Source organism: Cricetulus griseus, chromosome 6 (assembly GCF_003668045.3).
Source record: "Cricetulus griseus strain 17A/GY chromosome 6, alternate assembly CriGri-PICRH-1.0, whole genome shotgun sequence".
Taxonomy (NCBI): domain Eukaryota; kingdom Metazoa; phylum Chordata; class Mammalia; order Rodentia; family Cricetidae; genus Cricetulus; species Cricetulus griseus.
Window position 1 is genome coordinate 115,626,188 of NC_048599.1, and position 24,493 is coordinate 115,650,680.

At 39.3% G+C, this 24,493-nt stretch overlaps 1 protein-coding gene across 17 annotated transcripts in view; it reads right to left on the reverse strand.

Moving 5' to 3' along the window:
* Pkp4 (plakophilin 4) overlaps positions 1 to 24,493 on the reverse strand; it is a 215,106-nt gene that overhangs the window by 70,879 nt on the left and 119,734 nt on the right. For 16 of the 17 annotated variants that reach the window (XM_035446069.1, XM_027420382.2, XM_027420390.2 and 13 more), the window contains one exon: positions 22,296 to 22,408. The exons of the other annotated variant lie outside the window; for it this stretch is intronic. In XM_035446069.1, the coding sequence (XP_035301960.1) occupies positions 22,296 to 22,408 (113 nt within the window). The remainder of the gene's footprint in view (positions 1 to 22,295; positions 22,409 to 24,493) is intronic. 17 annotated transcript variants of the gene reach the window in all.

Here is a 24,493-nt window from a genome sequence, read left to right on the forward strand (position 1 = left end):
CAAAAGGGACAGCTGGGGGTGAAGTAGTGGTGAGCAAGTCTTAGGAAGGGCTGTTTGTCTTGTTCCTGGTAGCAGGTCACCGCACTGCCCTTGAGCTCAGAAAGTGGTTTCTTTCTTACAACAGATTTCAGTTTCTTTGTATTTTTGTTATTTAATTTTACTACCAAAATTAGTTTTTCAGATACTAGGACTGGTAATGCCACACTGTGTAACTGCCAAAACAATCACATTGTATGTCAATATGAATACACACTGCCAACCAAACTGCCATGCAGAACTGCTTAACAGAGCTCATGTATCTTGGGACTACCATGAAAGGTTATTAAGCTCTGAGTTTTAACCTGCATAACTTTAATGAAATGCCTTATAATGTTTCCCATCTTTACAATTATTAACCTTATTGTGTCACTCTGGGCTCCTGCTCAGAGTAGCAGAGGCTGTGGCTGTCTGGCTCCTCTCTGTTCCATGGGCCTAGCATCCTGCCTGCCTGGCACAACAGGGGATGCTTTACACATCACTTCTTCACAGAATGTGAAAAACACTAAGCAGCTCACTGTTGTGGGTAATGAGGTAAATCTTGATGGAGAGCTGTAACTTTGTTCAAGTGGATTAACAATAATCACCCTTTGTCACCAGTAGCTTTCTGGGGAAGGGCACAAAAATCAAATAGCATTTTGCTGCTATGCTGAAAAGGCCTCAGGTCCCCTAAATATAGCAGGGTATCTCCCAAGTCAGTGGGAATCTTCAGCTAAAGTTACCTTTTCTGTTTCAATTTAAAGTAATATACACAATTCATTAGGAAAACAAGCTAATAATGAGCATTAAAAATAAGCCAAATTGCCAGAGTGTATTTGGAAGTTCTCATATTACCGAATTAACTTGATGAGAAATTGCTGGTGCTGTGTAGGAACCATGGTATATGTTCTTGAAACACTGTCTTTTGAAAGCATTCACTTTAACCGAGTCTCAAACTGTTCATTGTCTATGACTCCAGGAATGAAGAACAAATACATGAAATCTGAAACGATGTTTAATACAACTCACTCTGTTTTAGAGCTAGTGGAGGCAGATCCATGTTAGAGACACCAGAGGCAGCTTCAGCCAAGAGGGAAAGGCCTGCTTCCTTCTTTTTCTCCTCTCTTCCCACCATCTATTCCTAGAAACACTTCCCAACCAATGCTGGCTGTCTACCATGTGTCTACAGGCACTGTGCCCACAAGACTCCACCCTGGCTCCCTTTCACGTCCCTTCTGAAGATGCCAAGCAGCATGTGTTCCAGGAGCTTCCACTGGAATGTGAAAGACATTCAAAACACAAGGACTGAATCATCAACAAGAGTTTTATGTCAATAGGAAGACATCGTCACAATTTCAAATAACTTGACTATCAACCATTTACAATGGTCCATTCATATGTTTAGAACGGTCTAGGTCAAGAGATAAACAACAAATAAAAAGAAAATCGCTGATAAATTAACCAATCAAAGGTTTGCATTTTAAGTAAAATATTAGTTTTTAAAATTTAGGCAGAGACTATGCATTTTGTTCTACATAGAATAGGTAGCAAATCACTATAAAATTCTATACATATGAAATTAGTTTTTATTCATAGATAAAAATGGCCACTCAGAGCTGTGTATTGTGTTTGAAAACCCTCCTGACTTTGGTCTTTTGTCAGGAGTTAGGAAACTTGCCTGCTCATACTCTACCAATGCCAGAGGACAGTCTAGTGAGCAGGCTACAAGAAGTCATGTGAGAGGAATGTGGTGGTGACCTGAGTACTTGCCATGGACACGGCCATTGCAGCAAGCACTGTTCCTGGCCACCACGATTCAGAATCTGGTTCATGTGCCTTCCTGTAGATTCTATGAATTGATATCTAGTCATCTCTTTCTGTTTATGCAAACCAAGGAGGAGGGTTGTTGGTAACTAAACAAACAAACAAAAAAAAAAAACCACACCTGGCTTATCATAAGACTAACATATATACACAGTCCTGTGAGATTTCCAACCATACTTCATGCTCAACATGTTACAGTTCTTTCTTGGAAAGTGAGTCCACTCTAGTTAGGACCATGGGGATCACTCAACCAGAAAAGCAGGAGTTATTTCACTGTCTAGGGGCCCTTGAGTCTTCTTCACTTACACAAATGCGGCAGAAACCGACACATGGACACATGGCTCTCACCCCACTACCAAGGACATAGGTTGGGCCTTCGTCCTTTTATCCCAGTTTGGCTGGAACATTCTCTCCATCTCTACTAACCAGTCTTCATGGTTTTGATTTCTTATCCTTTCAGACTCTCTTTTCTACTGTTGCTACAGAGTTTTACTGAATGACAATAAATGGATGTCATTCTCCCACTGCTAGTGGACAAACAGATCTACAGAAGACAAAATGCAAACATCTGAGGGCGGCACAGAAGGTCCTTGCCACCTGGGTCCTTTGGTTTGCCCTTTCCCACACAAACTTACATTCCAGGAACTTGCAAGTACTTGAACTTGCCTCATATGCCAAGCTGCTTCACACTTTGAATGCTATTTTGGGGGAAGAATGTGCAGAGCAGTCTAAAAATTCTTTTAAGAATTGTTCAAATGCCAGAGCTGCTGCGCAGGTGCCACGTAACTATGTATGTACGTACCATGTACAGGAAACTGAGCACTCTATGAAGTTTAACTTTACTGTGTGTCGCTTCCTATAACAGCAAGAACATTCTCAGAAAATGCTCTACCTCTCCTCCCTAATGGGAGCCAGCCTACTTGGACACTACAGGGTAAGCACTGGGAGGTCACAGTGAGAACAGAGTGCAGCCACCTAGTACCTCTACCATGCCACCTCCCTCCCTCCTTCTCAGGTTTGCATCTATCACTCAGAAGCAAAGAACTTTCATCAATGGCTAACAAAATTACCCACAGTTGCCCAATAGCAAATTCAATTTCACTCAGGTGAACTACTCCAAAAATTGTCTTATCTGTAAATCCAACATGGGTAGGTCCCACTGTCTAGACTGTCTGCCCACTCCTTGATGACCACCAAACTCCTTCAAGAATTATCTTGATGAGAGAGAATTTATTCCTGTGCCTTTGTGTCAAGGGAGTGTCCAATCACTCCCTTTAGTTTTGTACTTTTCATGGTGGTAGTTGTGGTATTTGTTACTGGTGTCTATCACCATATAGCAGCTCTTCTGGGTAAGTCTGTGCCTCAACTCTAACCAGAATTGAGTACGGCACTGGAGTGCTTGCCATCTGAATTCTTTTGGTTGTTAGGCGTTAAAGGTAAATTCTAATGGATTTTCAATCATCTGCTTATAAAAGAGGCATTATACTCATTGTATAATGCAGTAGGTTTCTTGAATGTGATTGGCTTTTTGCTGAGAATAGAACTTTTTAAATAGAACACCCGTAGAAAAGGAAAACCTCTACTGACAGGTGATTTTCCCTGTCCCTGAACTCCCATCAGACATGTCATGTGCTCACTTTATACTAATCCTTGACATGTTAAGAAGTAGGCCTCCCAATGCTATAAACCTCTGATGTTCCAAGAACTATTACCATCCACCAATAGGTAACTGTCCAGTTTAGCTAGTTTTGTTTTTCCTGTGCTTGGGAGACAGAGACCTTGTCTGTTGCTTTTAGGTAGACTGACTAGGAAATGCAGTCTCTACATTAGACTCATTCTTTGCCAGAGGGTCAGAACAAGTAAACATCAGACAAAATTAAACAATAAATCTTGATTGTTCATCCTCAAACAAGCACAGATAGCTTCCATTCTTACACTAGGCTAATGAGGAACAGAAAAGCCAGTAAGTAAAATAGATGACAAAGGAGCTGTGCTGTTCCTACTTGTAGAACAAGGAAGCTACAAGACAAACTGATATCATCAACCCCAAGGAACACTGATGACCCTGGTTTAAAAAATTCATTAGCCAAGGCAGAAGAAATTTTTAGCAACAGTCTGAGAGCAATTCTTGGCATTTGGGAATATCTTCCAAAGTTGCTTGGTGTACATCATCAGCCTCAACAAAGAGACTTTCCCTCTTCTCATGTCTTATCAGTAGGGCAGCCTTCTATCTGGAGCCATGTGATCTGCCTTCAATTCTGTTAGCTAGAGACCAAGAACCATTCTTCCTGGCTTTCATGTAGTTAGCCATTAGTCTTCTCTCTTCCAGAGGCAGTTCCCAACATCTCAGTAAGGAGAGAAAGTGAAAACATGACAACAGCAATAATTCAAGATTAGTTATGTTATATGTTGTGACTTTGAGAATGGTGCATGTTCAAAATCTCTGAGATGTAACAAGTAAGACAGGGCAAAGGGTCTCTTCATAATTATTTGTGTGATCTGAGAGTGATGCAGTTACGGAGAGACTGCACTCCAGAATAAGAATGATGCCACTCACATAGGACATAGCAATTCCTGACACGAGTCTTGAGCTAGCCCCACTTACAGACAGGCATCTGCTTTGGTCCATCTCCACTCCAAACCCAGTCATGAGTATGAACCACAGAGGGGCAATAAGGTGGCTGGAGAGGGGCAGACCAGATAAATACTTCAAGGATTGTAGGAAAGGGGCAAGGCCTGCCATCTAACTCAGGTGTTTCCCTTTCAGGTGCACTTGACCTGAAAAACCTGTCTGTGAGAATTTGAGTTGCCAGTTTCAATATTTAAAGAATCACAAATGGTAGGGGTAGCAAAGTGTAGTCTTGGTTTTCTTTGGCTAGTGGGTTTGGTAAACTTTGTGGTCATCCATTGTTTCATTTTTAATCCATGTTGCTTTTCTACTTCTTGATTTTTCATTCTACCTTAAACTCAACCTAAATATTCTACTGTAGTTTTAGAGCCCTTTACAACAGCTTTCTAAAGTACATTCCAGAAAAAGGTTAAGGTATTAATAAATAATATTATTACTAGTCTCTCAAAGAGAAAATGACTTTTTGATGCACAGTGCAAACATTAAAGGTGGAGGAAACACACCGAGCAACAGAGGCGAATACATTTTAGATGATGTTAAATATTCTTTGACAAAAGCATTTTGTGTGAGTGCTTTGAATCTATGAATAAAAGATTTAGAAGACCATATGGGAAGCGAGGATCAAAGAGGATGTGTTACTAGACAAAAATGAGACAAACAGTTCCCTGTGGCATCCCCATAAATTACACAGGAAGTGAGACTTCTGCTGAGGCCCACCCCACAACAGGTGTCCTGATTAGTCAAAGAAACCCAGAGAGAAGGGTTTTCTAACATCCCAGCTAACATCTGAAAAGCTGAAGCAAATGGAAGGAAAATAGTAAGACGGCTAACACAACACCAGACTTTTTTGCAATGGATTTAGTCATGACCCAAGATCCTTTTCAGGCAAAAGTGCAAGAATTTAGGCAAAAGTTCAGTTTAGGAATTGACAGGTGGATGGGAATTGTCCGCATTTATGGCCTGGAAAATGCTGTTGATTCCCTGCTTATCTATTCAAACTCTCCAAAGACGAAGACACAGAAAGAAAAACTATGTTCAAAGAAAAATGGTGTTTATATAAAAATGCCTTTTCTTTTGGAGTCAAGACAATCTCAATCTTACAATCTTAAATGAAGGTGGCAATGGTGAGGAGCAGCAAAAGGTCACACACCCCCACCAAAAAAAAAAAAAAAAAAGAAAGCAAAATTTTTCTATTTCTCTACATGGCATTAAATACAACACAATTCAGGAATGAACTGTACAGATTGAAGAAAAACATTGATATCCACAAACCTAGTTTATCAGTATAAAGCTTTGTTTTGATGCACACAATTTCATTTTATATAGTCCTTGGGGTTTAGAATGTGCAGGAGGGCTGGCGAGATTGCTTAATAGGTTAAGACACTGTTCTAGTCCAGGAACCCACAGAAGGTGGAATGAGAGAAAGCTGTTCTCTGATATCCAAGTATGCATGGCATGTGTGCCCACCCCACACACATACACAATAATCATAAAGAAAAGAAAAAATGCATTGGAAATTTTACTTAATGTACAGACGCCAATGGCTGATGTCTGGTGTCTTCCTCTACTGTTCTCAACCTCATCTTTTTTGAGACAAGGCTTCTTACTGATCCAAGTACCCTGGTTGGCCAATGCATCCTTGAGACCCTCATCTCCCTTAACAGTGCTGGGATTATAGATGTGGACTGCAACACTGGGGACCTAAACTTGGGTCCTCACAGTTGCACAGCAAACATTTTCACAAAATCTATAGTCTCCTCTTTTGAAAATTCATTTCTAAAAGAAACTTAAGGCTGCATTTGAAATAAAAACATTTATTTTGCTAACCAGACACCTCTAACTCCAATGATTGGAAGGCTACAGCAATATCATCCATGCAATGTATATCTAAAATAATTTCTGCCTACTGACTAGTCAGACCAATAATTTATTTTTAGATTATATAAAGAGCAAAGGTTCTTTAACTTATAAGAGAAATTTTGTTCCAGTTATGAAATTCTTAAATTTCTACCCTGTTCCCATTTCTCGCTGTAATCACATTCTCAACTCTTGATTTATAGACCAGGGCCGTAAGCAGCTATTTTTGTGCTGAGGGAAAAATGAATTCACATGTGGGAGAAGAATAGATCTAGCATCATCAATAACTGTCTAGGGGAAGAACAGAGCCTGGAGACAGTCAATATCCAGCCACTACTGCTCTACACAGCAGTGTCTAAAGCCCAGATGAGGGGCTTTGGAATGCTTAAAGCCCCTGGTTCATCCCACAGTCTCAAATCCACTTGCTGCCTTCTCTCTACTTAGCACTGCTTCCCACATTAAGTGCATAGGATTTCCAAGCTACAGAATAGGAATGGTGGCGGCAATGGGGGACATGAGAATGGATCAGAAGGGTCTCTCAAGACAACTTGAGAGATGATCTGTAAACACCCCTCAGGTGGCCAGGCCCTTCCAAAGTACATAAAGAGTGTATATAGTGCATGTTCAAGGATGCCTTATACCTCTAGTGGAAATCCATAAAGCCAATGCAGTGTACAATGTGACAGAGAAGAGAGCTGACTAGCTTAATCTTTCACGTATGCTAACATGATCCATAAGGAAGGCTTATGGAAGATACGGAATGAACTGTAAATTATAATCTATAAAATTTAAAACCAGGGCTGGTAAAGTTGCCAGGTAAAGGCACTTGCTGTCAAGCCTGATGACCTGAATTTGTTTCCCAGGGCCTACAAGGTAGGAGAGCACTGACACCTACATTCATGCTGTGGAATGTGTACATGCCCTCAAACAAATACATGTGGTAAAAAACTGAATTTAAGTTAGGCGGTGGTGGCACACACCTTTAATCCCAGCACTTGGGAGGCAAAGGCAGGCAGATCTCTGTGAGTTTGAGACCAGCCTGGTCTACAGAGTGAGTTTCAGGACAGCAGGGCTACACAGTGAAACCCTGACTCATAAAATCAATCAATCAATCAATCAATCAATCAATCAATAAAAGAAAGAAAGAAAAAAATTAAAAATCAGAGCTAATAAGCAATCTCCCTTTAAACTTTCAGAAGAATTTAAGTCCCGACTATGAAATTTTAAGTGTTAGGAAATTGCAATTTCTAATAAATATAACCATACTAATTTTATAAAAATGCAATGTGATATGAAACATATGTGATATGAAAGGAAGAATGGGGAAGGAGATTTGAGAAAAACAAGGAGGATGGGAGGGTGGTATGGAGAAAGGGTGGGGAATAATTAACAACACAGAGGTTTGAGAAAGCCATAGGAAACCTACTACTTTGTAAGTTACACACTTGTACACACGCATAAAAGATTTTAATTGGGTTACCCTTCACAGGGAATAATACTTCAGAAGACTGGGCTACCACATAAAAAGCCAGTTCCAGGTGTAGGATATATCTTTGTTTGAGATTAGAGTGTCCTAGAGAGCCCAAAACAATACTGGTTATGCAGCTGCTGGTGATTCCCCAGCAGAACTTGATGGTAAGGCCCTGTTGCTGAGAACATAACTTTGGTCTCAAGGCAATGATTTGGAAGCTTCTTCTATGTTGGCTAGCTTTCAGTGCACCAGAGGGTGTCATTCAGGTTGCTGGGGGAGGGGAGGATCTGATGGGGGATTGTTATTAACAGCCAAGCCCAGCTGTGGACCTGGTGAGCTACAATAATGACAAGCATAGCAAGATACACCCATGGGTGCAATAGTGGCAGTAGGGTCGCCAACAACTTTCTGATAGAATTTAGGGCCAGTTCTATGGTAGGAAACAAATGTCTTGTACTGTAAATCTGTCCAAGACTGGGGAGCTCATAGGCCCCACGGGTGAACCTACTATTATTATTTTGTAAATGGGCCTATATCAAACAGTCTTTTAACATCGTATCTCTATACCCAGAGGTTAGTGTAGCTCTGAGACGTCATCAGAGAAGTTTCTCTGTGTAATGGAAGGTGGTTAATGCAGAAACTCACAAGTGGCCAATCTGCAGAGGAAAGACATCTGTGAGGTGCTTAGCCACAAATGAGATGTCTACAGCACATCCCCTTCCCTCGAGTCCCAGGAATCACCAAGGATCTTGGAGGGGGCAGAAATACTGTAAGAGCCAGAAGTTAAGGAGGACCACAGCAAAATAATACCTTCTGCACATGATGGGTCTGCTGCACTCGACCAGCTGTGGTTGCTTGCAAAAAATAAAGCCTGTCAACTGTGCAGCATGGATGGTGGTGGGACATTTGAGTCTCCAACCTTGGTTGAGGAACTACAGACAGCTGGGGTTTGAGGGAAGGGAGAGTCTCTTTTCTTTAAGGTGTGGCTCCTGGCAAGCAACTGGTTGCTTTGTCTCTAAAAATTCCTGTCCTGTTTGAAATGATTTCACCTGATTGGTAGAATACCTGACAGCCTGAATCTAATCAGCTCACCAGCACACTGCCATTTACCATGCTCTTCTGTCTCCTGCATTTTGCAGATTGGTATTTACATGTAGGTGCTGGAGCAATTTTTGGCAAGCAGACACCATGACTACTCCGTACTTTACAATATGTCACATTGAACCATCAATTCCAGACTTTTAGCAGTCTCCCCTTCAATGTCAGTATATGATGGAGATGTGGTATCTCACACTGATGCTTTCACTGAGAAACATGCCACCTACCAGCTTCAGCAGACACCGACGATCATTAAGTGGCTTACTCTGTTTGTGGTTGAGAAGAATCACAAAAGGTTTTATTTATATGTGGACTTATTCAGAAGCTATCATTTTTAATAATACTATCTGCCTTTGTATTTATGTTTAGAAGACATACAGTGGCCGGGCGTTGGTGGCTCATGCCTTTAATCCCAGCACTTGGGAGGCAGAAGCAGGTGGATCTCTGTGAGTTTGAGGCCAGTCTGTTCTACAGAGCGAGTTCCAGGACAACCTCCAAAGCAATACAGAGAAACCCTGTCTCGAAAAACAAAACAAAACGAACAACAACAAAAAGACATACAGTGTGAGATTGTTTTATATCTTACTCAAAAATCTTCTGACTCAAGTATTTTGTCAGTGTTGTTCAGCAAGCAGATCAACAAATAATTGACCTAGCCTATAGCAAAGATCATAGCATCCTAAAACAGTAGATATTGTTTGTTTTTCAATTTAGGAAAAAGGCTGGAAGGTACATATACACATCATCATGAAAGATAGTTTTGGTTGCATTACAAGCCACCTACCCATGCAAACCAAATGTTGTACCAAAGATTTTGGTAGATGGTAAAATGTGCAACTGTTCAATGTAAGATTTTTAGCTATGAAAATCTGTAGCTTAGGGCTTTTCTCCCTGTCAGTTTTTAAGAGCATATTTCTCTCCATTTAATTGTGGAGGAACACAAGCTCAGGGTAGAAAAATCTATGCAAAACCAGATTAGATTGATTTGTTATTAAGTATATTGTGAAGCCCTGGGGAGGACAGCTACAGGAACAATTCAGACATTACCAAGCTGGCAAATAGATCAGGGTTTTTCTTTTCCCCCGGGCAGACATGCCATGTTCATCTTTATGGCAAGTTGACTAACTGCTGAAGATGCGCTAATGGATGGCCCTCACTTTTAGGAAGATAATCACACTTTCAATTTTCTTTTCCAAAAATCATTGCATTAGAGCAATGTTGAGCAGTTCTCTAAAGGGCTAAGGAAACATTTTGCCACACACATCACTCTGCTCTGACTGCTAAGTTTAATGGTAACCACCTTTTAGCTCATGAAGATCAAAGTAATTCAATGAAGGTATGGTAACATTTTCTCCCTAAAACAATCGACAGCATAGCTGCATTAAAGGTTTTCAAGGTTGTCTTCCAGAATTTCTGAGCTAGTACTTACACAGCTTCCTGTACTATGGCTGTGATTAAATAGCAGAAGCAACAATGGCTACTGCAGTTTCAGGTGGGTAAGCACAGTGATGGAGGCCAGGGATTTAAAAGCTTACGTCCTATATTGAGTGTATTTATACAACTCAAGTAGTATGAGGGGAGGGGCTTAAGTTTTGCCTAATTATTTATTGGTACCCCTGTGAAAAATACTATTGCTAAGGGGAAATGACATCTTAATGTTAGGTGTGCAATAATAATTAAAATCAAATCAAACCAAACCAGAAATCAAACTCTACTGAGCAATAATAAGATGAGTCCAAATATCTCCTAATGCAACTGCCAATCCCATAAGAGCAGCTGGATGGCTATTCTTTTCTCTACTGTGCTACTATAAATAAACACTTTTTACACCCAGGGATATAATAAGGAGGGTAGTTTGGGTAGCCAGTATAATCTGTTGAACACAGAACTCCCACGAAGTATATAGTGTCTGCAGCCATGTTAAGCACTGCAATATTTGCATGGTATTATACAGTGACAGCTCTACTAGAGTGGAAATTTCTAAGAAGAGACATACAAATTTGTTGCGTCAGGCTAGCCCCAGGTTTAGTGAGACACTGTCATAAGAGATAGCAGAATATCTGTGATGTTCTCCTCTGCCTTCTGTACACACACAATCAATTCCACATAAACTGGGAATGCAAATACGAAATATAAAACTTTATAAATATAGGGAACATCTTTTAAAAATACATTTGAGCTAGCAAGAAGTCTCAGGCAGTACTGCTGCCAAGCCTAAAGATTCCAGTTCAATGACTGCAGTGCGCAGAATGGAAGGAAAGAGCCGGTTCCTGAAAGATGTCCTGGGATGTGGGGAAGTTGTGCTTGAACGTGTGCATACGTGCATACGTGTGTTATGCACACACAACATAATAAACACACTAATGTATGGGGCAGGGTGGTACAAAGCAGTCAATGTACAGATGTGCAGAGCAGTGGGTAAGAGGGTAGCTGACTCTGGCTGACAAAAACTAATTGCATATGTAAACGGCTGGTAGAGAATATGTCCAATATGTCCCAAAATAAATGGTATGTTCCTAAGTGACAGACAACTATACCAATTAGTCTAATCTCATCATCTCTGAAACATACAAACATATGATATATTATATGTTAAGAATAAAAAATAAATTAAAAAGGAATGTTCATTTCAGCTTAAAAAAAGAGCTGACAGCTTAATATTGTGATATAGCAATATCAAAAATATAAGCAAAATCAAGCAAATATAAGCAAAATATAAGCAAAATATAGCAAAATCAAAAATCTATATGTACCAGTGTAGATACATCTCAGGAAGAAAAGGCAAATGCAGAATTACATAGAGTATATTATTTGTATTTGTTAATCAATTTTATATGTATGAGTGTTTAGGCTGCATGTACGTCTGGATACCATGAATGTCTAGTGCCTGAAGAGGTCAGAAGGTGATTTGGATCCCAAGAAAATGAAGTTACAAAGGCTGTAAGTTACCATGTGGGTGCTGGGAATTGAACAAGGGTCCTCTGGAAGAAGAGCCAGTGTTCTTAACCACTGAACCATCTCTCTACCTCCCTAAATGTGCATATTTAGAAAGTAACAGAAAATGCTATCCATATGTGAATATGAAGTATCTTCAATATAAAAGTACACAAAGTTCATTAGAAGACAACACACCAGTGGCTGGCTATAGGGAAAAGAGTGGGCAAAGGAAACTTGCTGTGCTCAGTATTTTTTCTGTTAAATAAAAAATGGATGCCAATATAAAAAAGTTCACAGTAATTTTGAGTTCTGGGTATAAATATTCACATTTGCCACATCACACTCTTGATTTGGGGCTATTGGTGTTTCTTAAAGATTACAAATATGGATAACTTTATAGTGAGATCCATAAAACAACAGAGGATGACTTTAGAGTACTCTCCTGTTGTGCTTCTGATATGGGAAAGTAATTACTTATTTTTTTTCCACGAAGCACCCTGATGTTCTACAGTTTCTATTTTGTAGTCTGTTTGAACATACTTTAAAAATATACATATAGATTTTAAAAAGCCTAATGATTACAAGGGAATGCTAACAATGTAATTCTTAGTTTGGTTCAATAACTCATTACTGTTAAATAATTTAGGACTAGTAATTATAGAATATGAATTATGAAAATTGCAGAAAATGAAATAATGTTATCTTAATTAAAACAGTTTCTTAAATTAGATAATAGCATGGTACATATACTTTACATGCATGGATTTCTGAATTTTTAACAGGTATTTTCCTCTTCATTAATTAGAAAAAATTAAAACAGCTGGGCTGCTTCCATATTTAATCAAAGACACTAGAACAATATTAGAATAATCTGAAACTTTGATGCTAACTACAAATAATTATATTTGTGGCTTCTCCCAGCTATCACCCACTCAACATTTTTAAATGCTCAGTGTCAGAGATGGTGAATTCATCTTACAATAGTTACACAGGCCAATTAAAATGCTTTGCTGTATAATGTTCTAGATCCATAACAGATTCTATCTCATATGAAAAATATTTGGCCTACCATTCCAATAATACTTCCTTGTGTTCTTAGTTAAAATGGGTATCTAGAAATACTGTCCACATGCCCTTGGGCTTGTGCCCTACAGAGTCTCCATGATCTAAGTTTAAATAAAATGTGTGCAACAGCCATCACTTAGATATGTATGTCCTAGATAAAATGTGCTTGTGGCTTAAGTGGCAATGAGAAGTAGTAATTAAAAATGCCTTCTGGAAAACTGGTGCTTAGCTAACTGCCCCAGAAAAAATGACTTCTGAAGAGCTGAGGCCAGCCAGACCAGGCAAACTTATTTTCTTCCAGTGTGAACTCCTGCTTAGAACAGGAGTTCTGCCATAAAAATTCAGTGTTACTCAATTTCCTCTTAAGAGTGTCTACATGATAAATATTCACTGTTCAAATCCCAAAGAGTGTTTCTGAATTATATTCAAATATTAAAGAGTTTGTTCTTCATTTAGTCTGATTTAGAAATGATCTCAGGGAGCTTTGACCTTTGACCATTAAGGGAGGCACCAGTGACTAGGAAATGTACTGTACTAAGTACAACACCGCTGAAATGGCCTGGCCTGGCCTACTAAGCACAAATGGCAATCAACAATAAAGAAGGACTGTCATTTCAGAAATTAGGGGAGGGAAAGAAGTCCAACAACCTCAGACAGCAGGAGGATGATTTACAGATAGGCCCAAAGGAATCTCCCTTGGGCTTGCCAGTGCCCCTGACTCAAGAACAGCTGAAGCAAATACCTTGGGCTTTCCCATAAAAGTCAAAGGCAGCACCCTTCACAATGTCCAATAATGAATGACAAGGACAAATTGGTATATTCACATAATCCAATATTATTTGTAAATGAAAAAGCAAGCTATATACAAAATGGATGAACTTTGAACATATGAAGTGAAAGGTGCCAGGTACAAAGGACCAAATGTATAACAGCATGTATATACAATAGCCAGAATGGAGTCATAGCAACAGGAAATAGCTCACAGCATTGAGAGAAGGAAAGAGAGGGGTAGTAACACTAACGGGTGAACACCTTTATGAATGTACTAAAACCCACTCATCTCTGTACTGTGAAAGTACAAATTTGAAGGTTATATAAAATTATCTCATTAAAACAATCATCTAGCAACAATAATAAAAATCCTCCAAGTTTTGAAGGCTAAAGCACTAAATGTCAAAGGGACAGAACACTTTCAAACATCTTCCCAAAGTGGTAAATTAAGTAAGTAATAAATGTCAAGGAACAGACAATCTTTTCAAAGACAATTTCAAAGAAGGCATTATTTGAGGCAGTTTATTTTTACAATGATTTAAAAAAATATTCACTGAAAAAGATCTGAACCATGAAGAAAGCTTTGCTGCTACTATCAGTCCCAAAACACTTTCAGAATTTTTAGTGTTATCAATGGAGGCCTGATGGGCACCCTGATGACCTATAAAATGCAAAACCACAAAACTTTTCCAAGGGCTTCAGTGGCTGTGAGGAATCAACTCTTTTCATTAAAAGCTAACAGTTCTTTCCCTAGGTGGCAAAAGAAGACAGTCAAGGCTGCACAACCTTTTGTGAAACCATCAAGAGTTCTTGACTGGGACTCTAAAGTAAGATGAGAGAGATAATCTTGGGGTGATTGTTATGTCAGTAATGTCAACCCTGCCACCCACACCTCCTTTTCCTGTATGCAGGTATAAGGACAGGGATTGTCTGTCTGCAGGCTTTAAGACAGTGAAGTGAAGAACACTGTGTTTTCTATAAGTGCATCTGACATCACATGAGAAAATAAAATTCAATAGTATGCAACTACTAGTTTCTTTTTTACTTCAATATAGATGCAAATTGAGTACTTTTATCTTCATCAATGAAAATGTTGTGATTTATAAGGTAAAGTATGAGAAACAGACCTATAGCTTGCAAAGAAATACACTTTCACCAATTAAAACTCATCAAGAATAGCCGGATGTTGGTGGCACACACCTTTAATCCAGCACTCGAGAGGCAGAGGCAGGCAGATCTCTGTGAGTTCGAGGCCAGCCTGGTCTCTAGAGCGAGTGCCAGGATAGGCTCCAAAGCTACACAGAGATGAACCTTGTTCACGCTGTCTCAAAAACAAAAAACAGAACAACAACAACAACAACAACAAAAAAAGCAACCAACCAACCAAACAAACAAAAAAACTCATCTAGAGTAACTGAGAAACAAAGACCAGCAGTTAAGGCAAGTTTCTGGACAACAGAAACTCATATCTCTTACCAGAAACAGTTATCAAATCCTGCACTAAAACTTAAAGAGTCCTAAGGATTTTTTTTTTTTTGGAGGGGGGGGGGTTCGAGACAGGGTTTCCCTGTGGCTATGGAGGCTGTCCTGGAACTACCTATTATAGCCCAAGCTGGTCTTGAACTCACAGAGATCTGCCTGCCTCTGCCTCTCGAGTGCTGGTATTAAAGGCGTGCACCACCACTGCCCAGTGGGGTCCTAAGGATTCTAAGACTCACATTTTCAATTACTAGCTTCTCTCCTAACTGTACTTCCTATTCTTGCCCAGTTTTGTGACCCAGTGAGATGAGCGACTAGTGCAATTTCCTTGACTGAATGAGATGTGAACACAGGCATACCTTGAGCACCTGAAGCCCGCTTTCTTCAGCTGATCGGCAGGATTTCCCCTGGCCACCTTTCCCTCACTGTGCACCTGTCATTGGAAGGCTGCAGAAATCTCAACCTGCTGCCAAATGAGCATCCCTGGGCTCCAGGCTATTGCTTCCCTGGGATTTCTTGGACAACTGGGGGACCATTAAAAGTTGTTCAACTAATAAGCCTGGCATATCAGAGTGTAACTTGAAGAATAAGATGAAAAGTTACTCATAGGAAATACCTTCGTTAAAAGAAAAAAAACTGAAGAGAAAGAAATGTAGTAAGGTTTTAAAAGTAGTTGTCTCATTTTGGGGAGGATGATGAAAATAATCTTGGTGGATTGTGGAGGTGGCCTTACAATTCCATACCAATTGTGTCAGCTAGAAATCATAAAGCTGTACTACAAAGGGGTGGATTGGCTGCGATTTATACTTCAATACACCTGACTTTAAAATATAGTAGTTATCTCTGAGTGGCAGAATTATGGATTTTTTTCTTGCACTTTACAAATTGTCTAAGGTGATCATTATTTAACTCCAGTCAATAAAATACACACTGAGAATATGGTCTTGGTTACCCAATTCCCTCCACCCCTTTCCATGCTCTTGGGAACAAAGGAGAGCAGGTTCCAGGGTGAGCAGATGGGCACAGAGTCCAGGTGGCAGAGTCCTGTGGTAAGTACCAGGTGTTTCTACTGCTACTTTAGTCAGTTAAACCTAAACTCGGCTACTATGAGCACAATCCTCCATTGATGCCACGGGAGAAATGGACCAAATCCCATGTTCCTCAAAATCTGGAAGTGAAAATTTACAGGACACTTTCTTTCTCCGTGTGGCTCCTGTGTGCTGTGAGGCTTTCTCACGGCATGCTGTGCTGAGAGACTGCAGTGCTTCCTGGGAGCTGTTTCTGTCAGTAAGGCACATATAACACACCTGTGCAATGAACTGCAACACAGGACACCTCACATCTCAGCATCCCTCATTGTCCATGACTCTCAAAAACTATGCAGACAGAAATAGTCATGGTAGGCTGCCTGCTTAGCGGACCTGAAAGCAATTCATCTATCTTCATGTGCTAAATATCACCCTGAGCCAAGCTTGATGTCAGAATTGGCCCCCAGGGGAATTACTTTTAGCAAAGGTGCCATTTCATCTATCTATAGTCCATTTAGCAATGAGGAATGGCCCTACAAGCTTGTTTGTGCAATTTCTTGGCAGAGACCACTGTGGGTCAAACAGTGCTCTCCTGATGCGATCACACAGGAGAAATCACTGAAGTCTTGGTACCCAGGACTGGAGGATGCTCCTGAGCAGCCTGGTTCATTTCCCTTACACGCTAACATTGTGACATTTGTTAGCCAGGTTTGTTTCCAATCCTGTGCACACTTAACATCAGGACTGCTTCTGTCTCCAGCATGGCTGCTGGGAAGCTCAGGGCAAAAGCATCTCTCAACCTCAGCAATGCAAAGTATGCTGCATGTACATTGTGTTGCTGTTGTTCCATTTTAATCTTGGCTTCATCTTATCTTTCTAAATTTTACCTCCACTTCCCCTAATCCTCACACTTTATTTTTAGCTTTTGTATTTTCAAAGATGCTTCAAATGTGTTTGGATGAGATGAAATATTAACTAGACAGCTACAGTGTACTCAGAATGAGTACCTTCACCCACTTTCAGGGCTTTTCACGGTTGCGGTGATGATGTCTAGTATCATAGATCATTTCTGCATATAGATGCCATAAAGTCCACACCAGGAGCATTATAAAGGTATCAATACTGCTAGTTTATATGTATTAGGATGCCAGAAATGAAGCAAGTGGAAAATCATATAAAATTAGCTTTTCGCTGCCTTATTTGGAACACTTCTGGGGTAACTAAGAGGAAAATCTGACCAATTTCACATGAGATTGTTTTAAAATCCTCAAAGGGGCACACAGCAGGTGAAACTCAGGTATGAGGGAACTCAGCTGTTCACTGTTAGAACAGTATCCCTAGGAAAGACCTTATTGTGCTAGCTCGTTTTTATGCAGAGAACAGAGATGGCAAAAAATGTGGGCAACTGAAAAGTCAATAAAACATGCTTTTTAAAAAATTTCCTTTTGCAGCATCTTTAGAAGACAAAATGTTAGACAATCTAACAGATTACTGTATCTTCACTGACAACTAAAAATCTTTGAACATATCCGGCGGCTGACAGCAAAAGGGGATGTGGGTCTCAGAACTAATTTCTACGTATATCTTTATGCTTTGGTTCCACAGTGGACAGGCAGTGAGGGGCCAGAAGGCAGCAGGAGTGTGTCTGACACGACAAACAGAATACAGCTATTCTCTTTCTTAGCAGCCTTCTTTAAATGGCTCCTGGCTGGTGTGCAGCAATGCTGGCCTTGGAGGTCAGCGGCTATGTCTACCACATTTGTGGTTCCTCTGGAAAGCACCCTTAAGATGTGCAGAAGGCAAAGGCCAAGGACACCATGCACGCAACTTGCAAAGCATTCTCTGATGAACTCCAAAGCTGCTATTCCTCAGGAAGGACCATTATGTGCTTAACAAGCATTTGGGTGGGAGCTGGCTTGCTGAGCCACTGCTGTGCAATGGTTGGGCCTCACACCTCAGTGAACTAACACAGGCACAAAGAAACAGCTATGAATTTGTTTGAAGGCAAATGGCTTGCCTCAGGAACCTGGGAAAGGCTGTGGAGAGGGGTGAGGCATTTAGTTGGGCCATCAGGAATACAAGGGAATCTGATCTAGGAAGAGACTGGAGTGAGTGTAGGGAATGGAGAACCTTGTCCCTAGTTGTAACTCTACAGATCGTGTAACACGTTTGTTTGGCTGCCTAGTTCCTTCTCATTCTGTTTTGAATCCACCATCACAGCATTCTATGGCTCTCTAAATGAGGTTCCCCACAACCAACGGCCAGCTTTACCTGTGTGACTGAATGAAGCCCTGGTGATATGATGTCTTTGACATTAGGCAGTAAGAAGCAAACATGAAACACACAGAAAATAGAAAATAAAAATAATTTATAGTAATTATACTATTACCCACAATATGTATTTTATAGATTTTAAAGCAAATCTATTTAATTATATCATTCAATTATATAGTCTTAATTAATACTTTAAAAATTAAACTTTACTAGCCATGCATATAACAAATACACCCTCACTCAACAGATGTTAGCATTTTGTCATGTTTGATCCAGATGGCTCTGTTAAACACAATTTTACAGATTTGGCCAAAGCTTAGCTCTTGGTAACTTCTTCCCTTCTTTAAAAAGGTATTGCTATCTTCAATTGGGGTTGTTCCAAAATACTGTTTATGATCTTTTCTCACATGAATTCAATAAAGAACAACTTCAAGTGTTAATCATTAGCATGGGGAAAGATTTTCTAAACAGAACACTAATAGCACAAGCACTAAGAACAACAATTAATAAATAGGACCTCACATAACTGAAAAACTTCTGCATTGCAAAGGACATGTCATTTGGACAAAGTGGCAGCCTACAGAATGGAAAAATTTTTACCAGCTACACATCCAACTGAGGACTAATACCCAAAAAATATAAAGAAGTAAAAAAAAAAAAACAACTAGATATCAAGAAAACAAATAACCCAATCTAAAAATGGGGTAAAAAGTTAAATGGAATTCTCAAAAGAAGAAACTCAAATGGTTGAGAAACACTTAAATGTTAAACATTTTTAGTCATCAGGGAAATGCAAGTCACAATTACTTTGAAATTTTATCTTATACACATCAGAATGGTTAAGATCAATAACACAAATGACAACTCATACTGGTGAGGATGTGAAGTAAGAACACTTCTCCACTGCTGGTGGGGGTGTGATCTTTGCACAGACACCATGCAAATCAGTTTGGTGGTTCCTCAGGAAGATGGGAATCGATCCACCTCCAGATCCAGCTATAACATTCTTGGTCATATAACCAAAGGATACTTCAAATCCTACCACAAAGACACTTGCTCAGGCTTGATCATTGCTGCTCTACTCATCCTAACCACAAAATGGAAACAACCTAGATGTCCATTAATAGATAAATGGGTAAGTAAAATGTGGTACACTTTTGCACAATGGTAAAATATTACTCTACCATTAAAAATTAAATTTGTGGGTAAATGCATGGAACTGGGAAAAAATCATTTTGAGTGAGATAACTCAGACCCAGAAAGACAAATACGGTATGTATTCCAGTATATGTGGGCATTAGCTGGTAAGCCATTGATAAGCAAGCTACAATCTGTATAACCACAGAGGTGAGGTAGAGAGTGAGGATCTCATAGGTGCTGGCCGTAGGAGGGGAGCAGGGGAGGCAGAGGGGAAATGGATCTCCCTTGGAAGGGGAAATAGAATAGATAGCTATGGATAGACAAAGAGGGGGGACGGTAATGAGAGAATCAGAGGGAGGGGGAGGGACACCTAAAACTAAGGTCCATTTGAGAGATTGTATGGAAACCTAATGCAGTGGCTTTGGGTTTGGAGAGCTGGGAACTGACTCTGTTTTTCTGCATGCTGATTTTTTAGCCATTGTCAAGTTTTTTTTTTCCCCCTCAAGAAAAATCTTAATGCAAACCTTTACCAAATCAGAATGTAGTGTAGCATGTAAAACTGCCCCTCCCCCATGCATCCCTTCTTGTGTCTGTGCTGCTTTTGTGTGCTGTGACCTCTCATCAGGGCTCCTATGCTCATATGAAGGGGATATCGCAAGTGGATGCTCCTGTGAACGGGTATACACTGGAAAATCACATTCTTCTGGGGGGTTTATGCTTTACAAAATCTGACTGTGAGCTCATCCCTAGAGGTGAACGTTACAAAGATGGGGATTCCTGAATAATGTGGGCAGTTTCACTACAATCCAAATCCACACACAGTATGAGTATGGTGTTTGCCTTGTGTGTAGCCCTTTAGGGTACAACTTAATGAGGTAATCCAATTCAAATGTACTAACTTGTTCATACCCAAGTCTTTATTCCTTGGTTCCAGCATGGAAATTAAACACAACTCCAGTTCTTATCTCAGGGTCTGATAATTCCCAAGCCTCCTACACAGGCAGCTCAAAACTTAGTGGTTTTATTTGTTTGTTTATTTTTCATTTTATTTAGACATCAACTTTTATTATTGATATGGAAATTATTTTTAGAAGTTTAGCAGGATAAATCTAATTTTTCTGAGTCTGCTATTGCCAGGACCACACATTCTGCCCAGTCCCTCTCATACTGGATTAATTTTCTTACTAATATAAAATCCTATTTTTCTATTCATCTGGCCCATCCTTTATGAACACACACAGAGCATCATATTCCTGAATCTGTAGATTTCCCTTTTTAATGCTAAAACTATTGACACTTAAAAAAAAAAAAAAACTATTGAGTAGAATCACAGATTATTTTTGCTTTTATAATGTCCCTTTCTTTGGTAAATTGTTTCACTAGTTACCAAAAGGCACAATTTATAATGTTGTAATATATACTGTATATCATATACCATATGAATATATATTATAGTTTTTATAATATTATACCTTGCTTATGTAGTCTTAGTATAAAAGACTTCCTAGGCTAACAAGATGGCTATTGGGTGACTAATGACCTGAATTTGACCCCTGGGACACACATGGAAGAGGGAGAGAACCAACTCCTGTGAACTGTTCTGACTTCTACATGTGCACTCCATGGCCTGAGCACTCACACACATACACACTCACATACACAAAATAAACAAGTTTTAAAAAGGGAAAAAGGAAAAAAAAAAACTTCCCAGATATTTACAAAAAAATATGACTAACTACATTTACACTTTCAGCAGTCCAACGGACTTTTTTGTATGCTTTATGTTTGAAACACAGCAGCATACACACCTGTCAAGGTTGAGCTTGAAACATTCATGTAAATGAAGTCTAAGAGTTTACAAATCACACCAACCGCTAACTAGAAAAGAAAAGCTGCAGGCAGCATCTTATTCAGCAAAAAGACGTCTCCAATGAGCTACAGAAGAAACTGAGGAGAGTAAGTCAGTAGTTAGAGATAACTGATGTGATGTGGGGTTGTAGTGTGCAGGTCCCATATACCAACCTTAAAAATGCAAACTTTAAAAAAAATAAATGTATGTGTCTAGCGATATGCAACTTTTAAGAAACAGATATACAAATAAGCAGTGATTAACACATGCAGTATAAGGTAGTAATTTACACAATAATGATCTTTTTAAAGAGTAGAAGTGGCCATTTAAATAAAAAAAATTGTGACCTTAAAAATATGACCATTTTATACTTACCATATTTGAACACTTTGGATTATTTCATTGTAATTGTTGTTTGGAGCAGTTTCACAGATTTTAGAAAAACTGAAATTGAAGGCATTTCTAAAAGCCAACTCGACCATACCACTTAGAAATATTTGTTAGTTTTAAGAGACAATGCCATGTTGCCCAAGCACCAGCCAACTCTTTACCAGACAGCTAGCCATTGACTGTGATGTGTCCATCAATGTTGTGCATGCAAGACGTCACGCCTTTGAAGGCAGCAGCCCTTTCTTGCTGCATGAGCTTACCAGTGCTGTATCACACACCTCAGCACAGGACTGAAGAACAATCAATACTGTCAGCAGCTTCCCACAAGCAAAATAAATACACGTTTGGTGTCAGATTCTGAATGGAAGTTAATAGGAACAGCATTCTCCAGGATTGGCCACTGCAGCCCCGCTAACTTACTGAGACAAGTAATTTGGGTGCATAAAGATAGAGCCACTGGCCCTGTACCTGGTGCTGGCGATGCTTGGCGATTCTGCTCCAAGCCTACATCTTTCTAGCTGACTGGCAACAATCTGCCTTTCCACTTCCAGTTCTCGGGTGAGTCGTTGAAACTGAAGCTCCTGTGATTCAAGGAGATAAAAGGCATATAAGGTGACCAGGTTTGCTGCTCAGAAAAATAAGAACTCATGTTTGTCACAGGAAACACAGGAACATACCCATCACATAGAGCTACAGTGAGGCATGTGCAGTTCGGGTCCTGAAGGGTATGAACAATTACCTATGGACATGTGGGTGTCTGCGTTATCAGCTCATTTGGAAATGAAAACATGTAGATACCTATGTGTCCTTTGTTTTCAATTCTAGTCAAAGTTTTAGCCAGTACTTTTACAGAGTGCTATATTAAACTAAGGGTGTGCAGACACCTTACCTGATGTTTACATGTAAATACACCAACCATCCAGAGCTCCTTCTCCTCAATGGCTAATTTTTATATCTCTCCTGCTTCCTGCATATCAGGACCGCACTAAAACCACAAATCTCCATGATGGGGATCACAGTACCATGTTCGATATAAGTCACTGCACCATGGAAATATATGAACCCCACTGTAAGTATCCAGCTGTATTCATTCTATAACATAACCAAAAAAGATTGCTTTCCTCAAAATGTATTTATATTGCTACTCTGCCAAAGGAAACAGCAAATAAAAAGGATATGCTGTACCATGGACTCTGAACTTATACGGGGAAGTGGGAAAGATATCTAGAGAAATATTCTTTATGCTACATCAGAAAAGCAAACCAGTTTGATTATTAAGTAATTGTATTTTATAAGTGCTTCTCTTTGTTAGCTTGAGTGGACTTGATGAACAGGGAGCATATCATGCTATCAGACACCGGAGATCAGACACATTACTTACTAAAACTTTAAAGTTACTGTTAGCGTCTGCAAAAATACACCAAGGTCTTGTGCACCATAATAACTTCTTCCCACATGTCTATCCAACTGCAAGCAGTTTAATTTGATGAAGAGTACTGATTTGAAATAGCAGGCACATGAACAGTAAGGGAATAGTTAGGACTATGTTAATATTTGTATGCCATAAAATTTACTTAAGTCTGTAAATTCTTTGCAATGACTACTGACTACTTGACAGCATTGGCTTTGTAAATTTCATGGACTATTCTCAAACTACTTATATGTACATTTAATTTTTGTAGCCTTTATTATAAAAACTTGAATATTAAACACACACACACACACACACACACACACACACACACACACACACAAATTAACCAGATCTAAGGTCTACATACAACTCACTGAATTTCTACACAGTTGGAACAGAAACTTAGAATGGTAGCTAGAGATTCTCATTCAAACTTTATTCAGTATTAAATATATTTATGCACTTATCCACCACTAAAATAAATCATGACAGAATTAGAACTAGAAAAACAATTATCTTTAATATTCTTTTATAACTTGTATCTATTGCCTGCTTTCAGCCCTTCCACATCCTCATATTTAGCGTTTTTTATTTTCCTTATTCATGTGTACAGTACCCACATGTGCATGCATTTATATATACATAGATTCTTGTCTACATTCTGCATGACAGAGAACATGCTAAGTTTTTTTTCCTTTTGCAATTGTGTGACCTTGCTTAATATGATATATTCTAAGCTCATCCATTTTCCTGGAAATTTTAAATTTCATTTTTATTTACAGCAGACTAGTACCAACACACAATTTTTTCATTATTCATTCATCTGTTAATGGACAACTAGGTAGTCTAATTCTTAGTTTTTTACGAATAAAACAGCAGTGAACAAGGGTACAAATATCTCTATAGTAGAGTATGGAGTTCCCTGGGTAGATGCCTGGCTGGGTCACACAGTAGTTCTATTTTTAGGAGTTTTTGTTTTGTTTTGGATGAAATCTCCAAATCAATTTCCACAATGGCTGTATTAATTTGCATTCCCACCAACACTGGATAAGGGTTCCTTTCTCTCCATATCCTCTCTAAGATTTGCTGTCAAATTTGCTGATGATGGCCATTTTGATAGGGGTGTATGAGGTAGAATCTAAAATAGTTTTAATTTGTATTTCCCTGATGGCTAGAAATACTGAACACGGTGGTCATTTTATTTTTAAAAACTGTCTATTTGGTTTTATTTTCTTGGTATTTAATTCCTGGA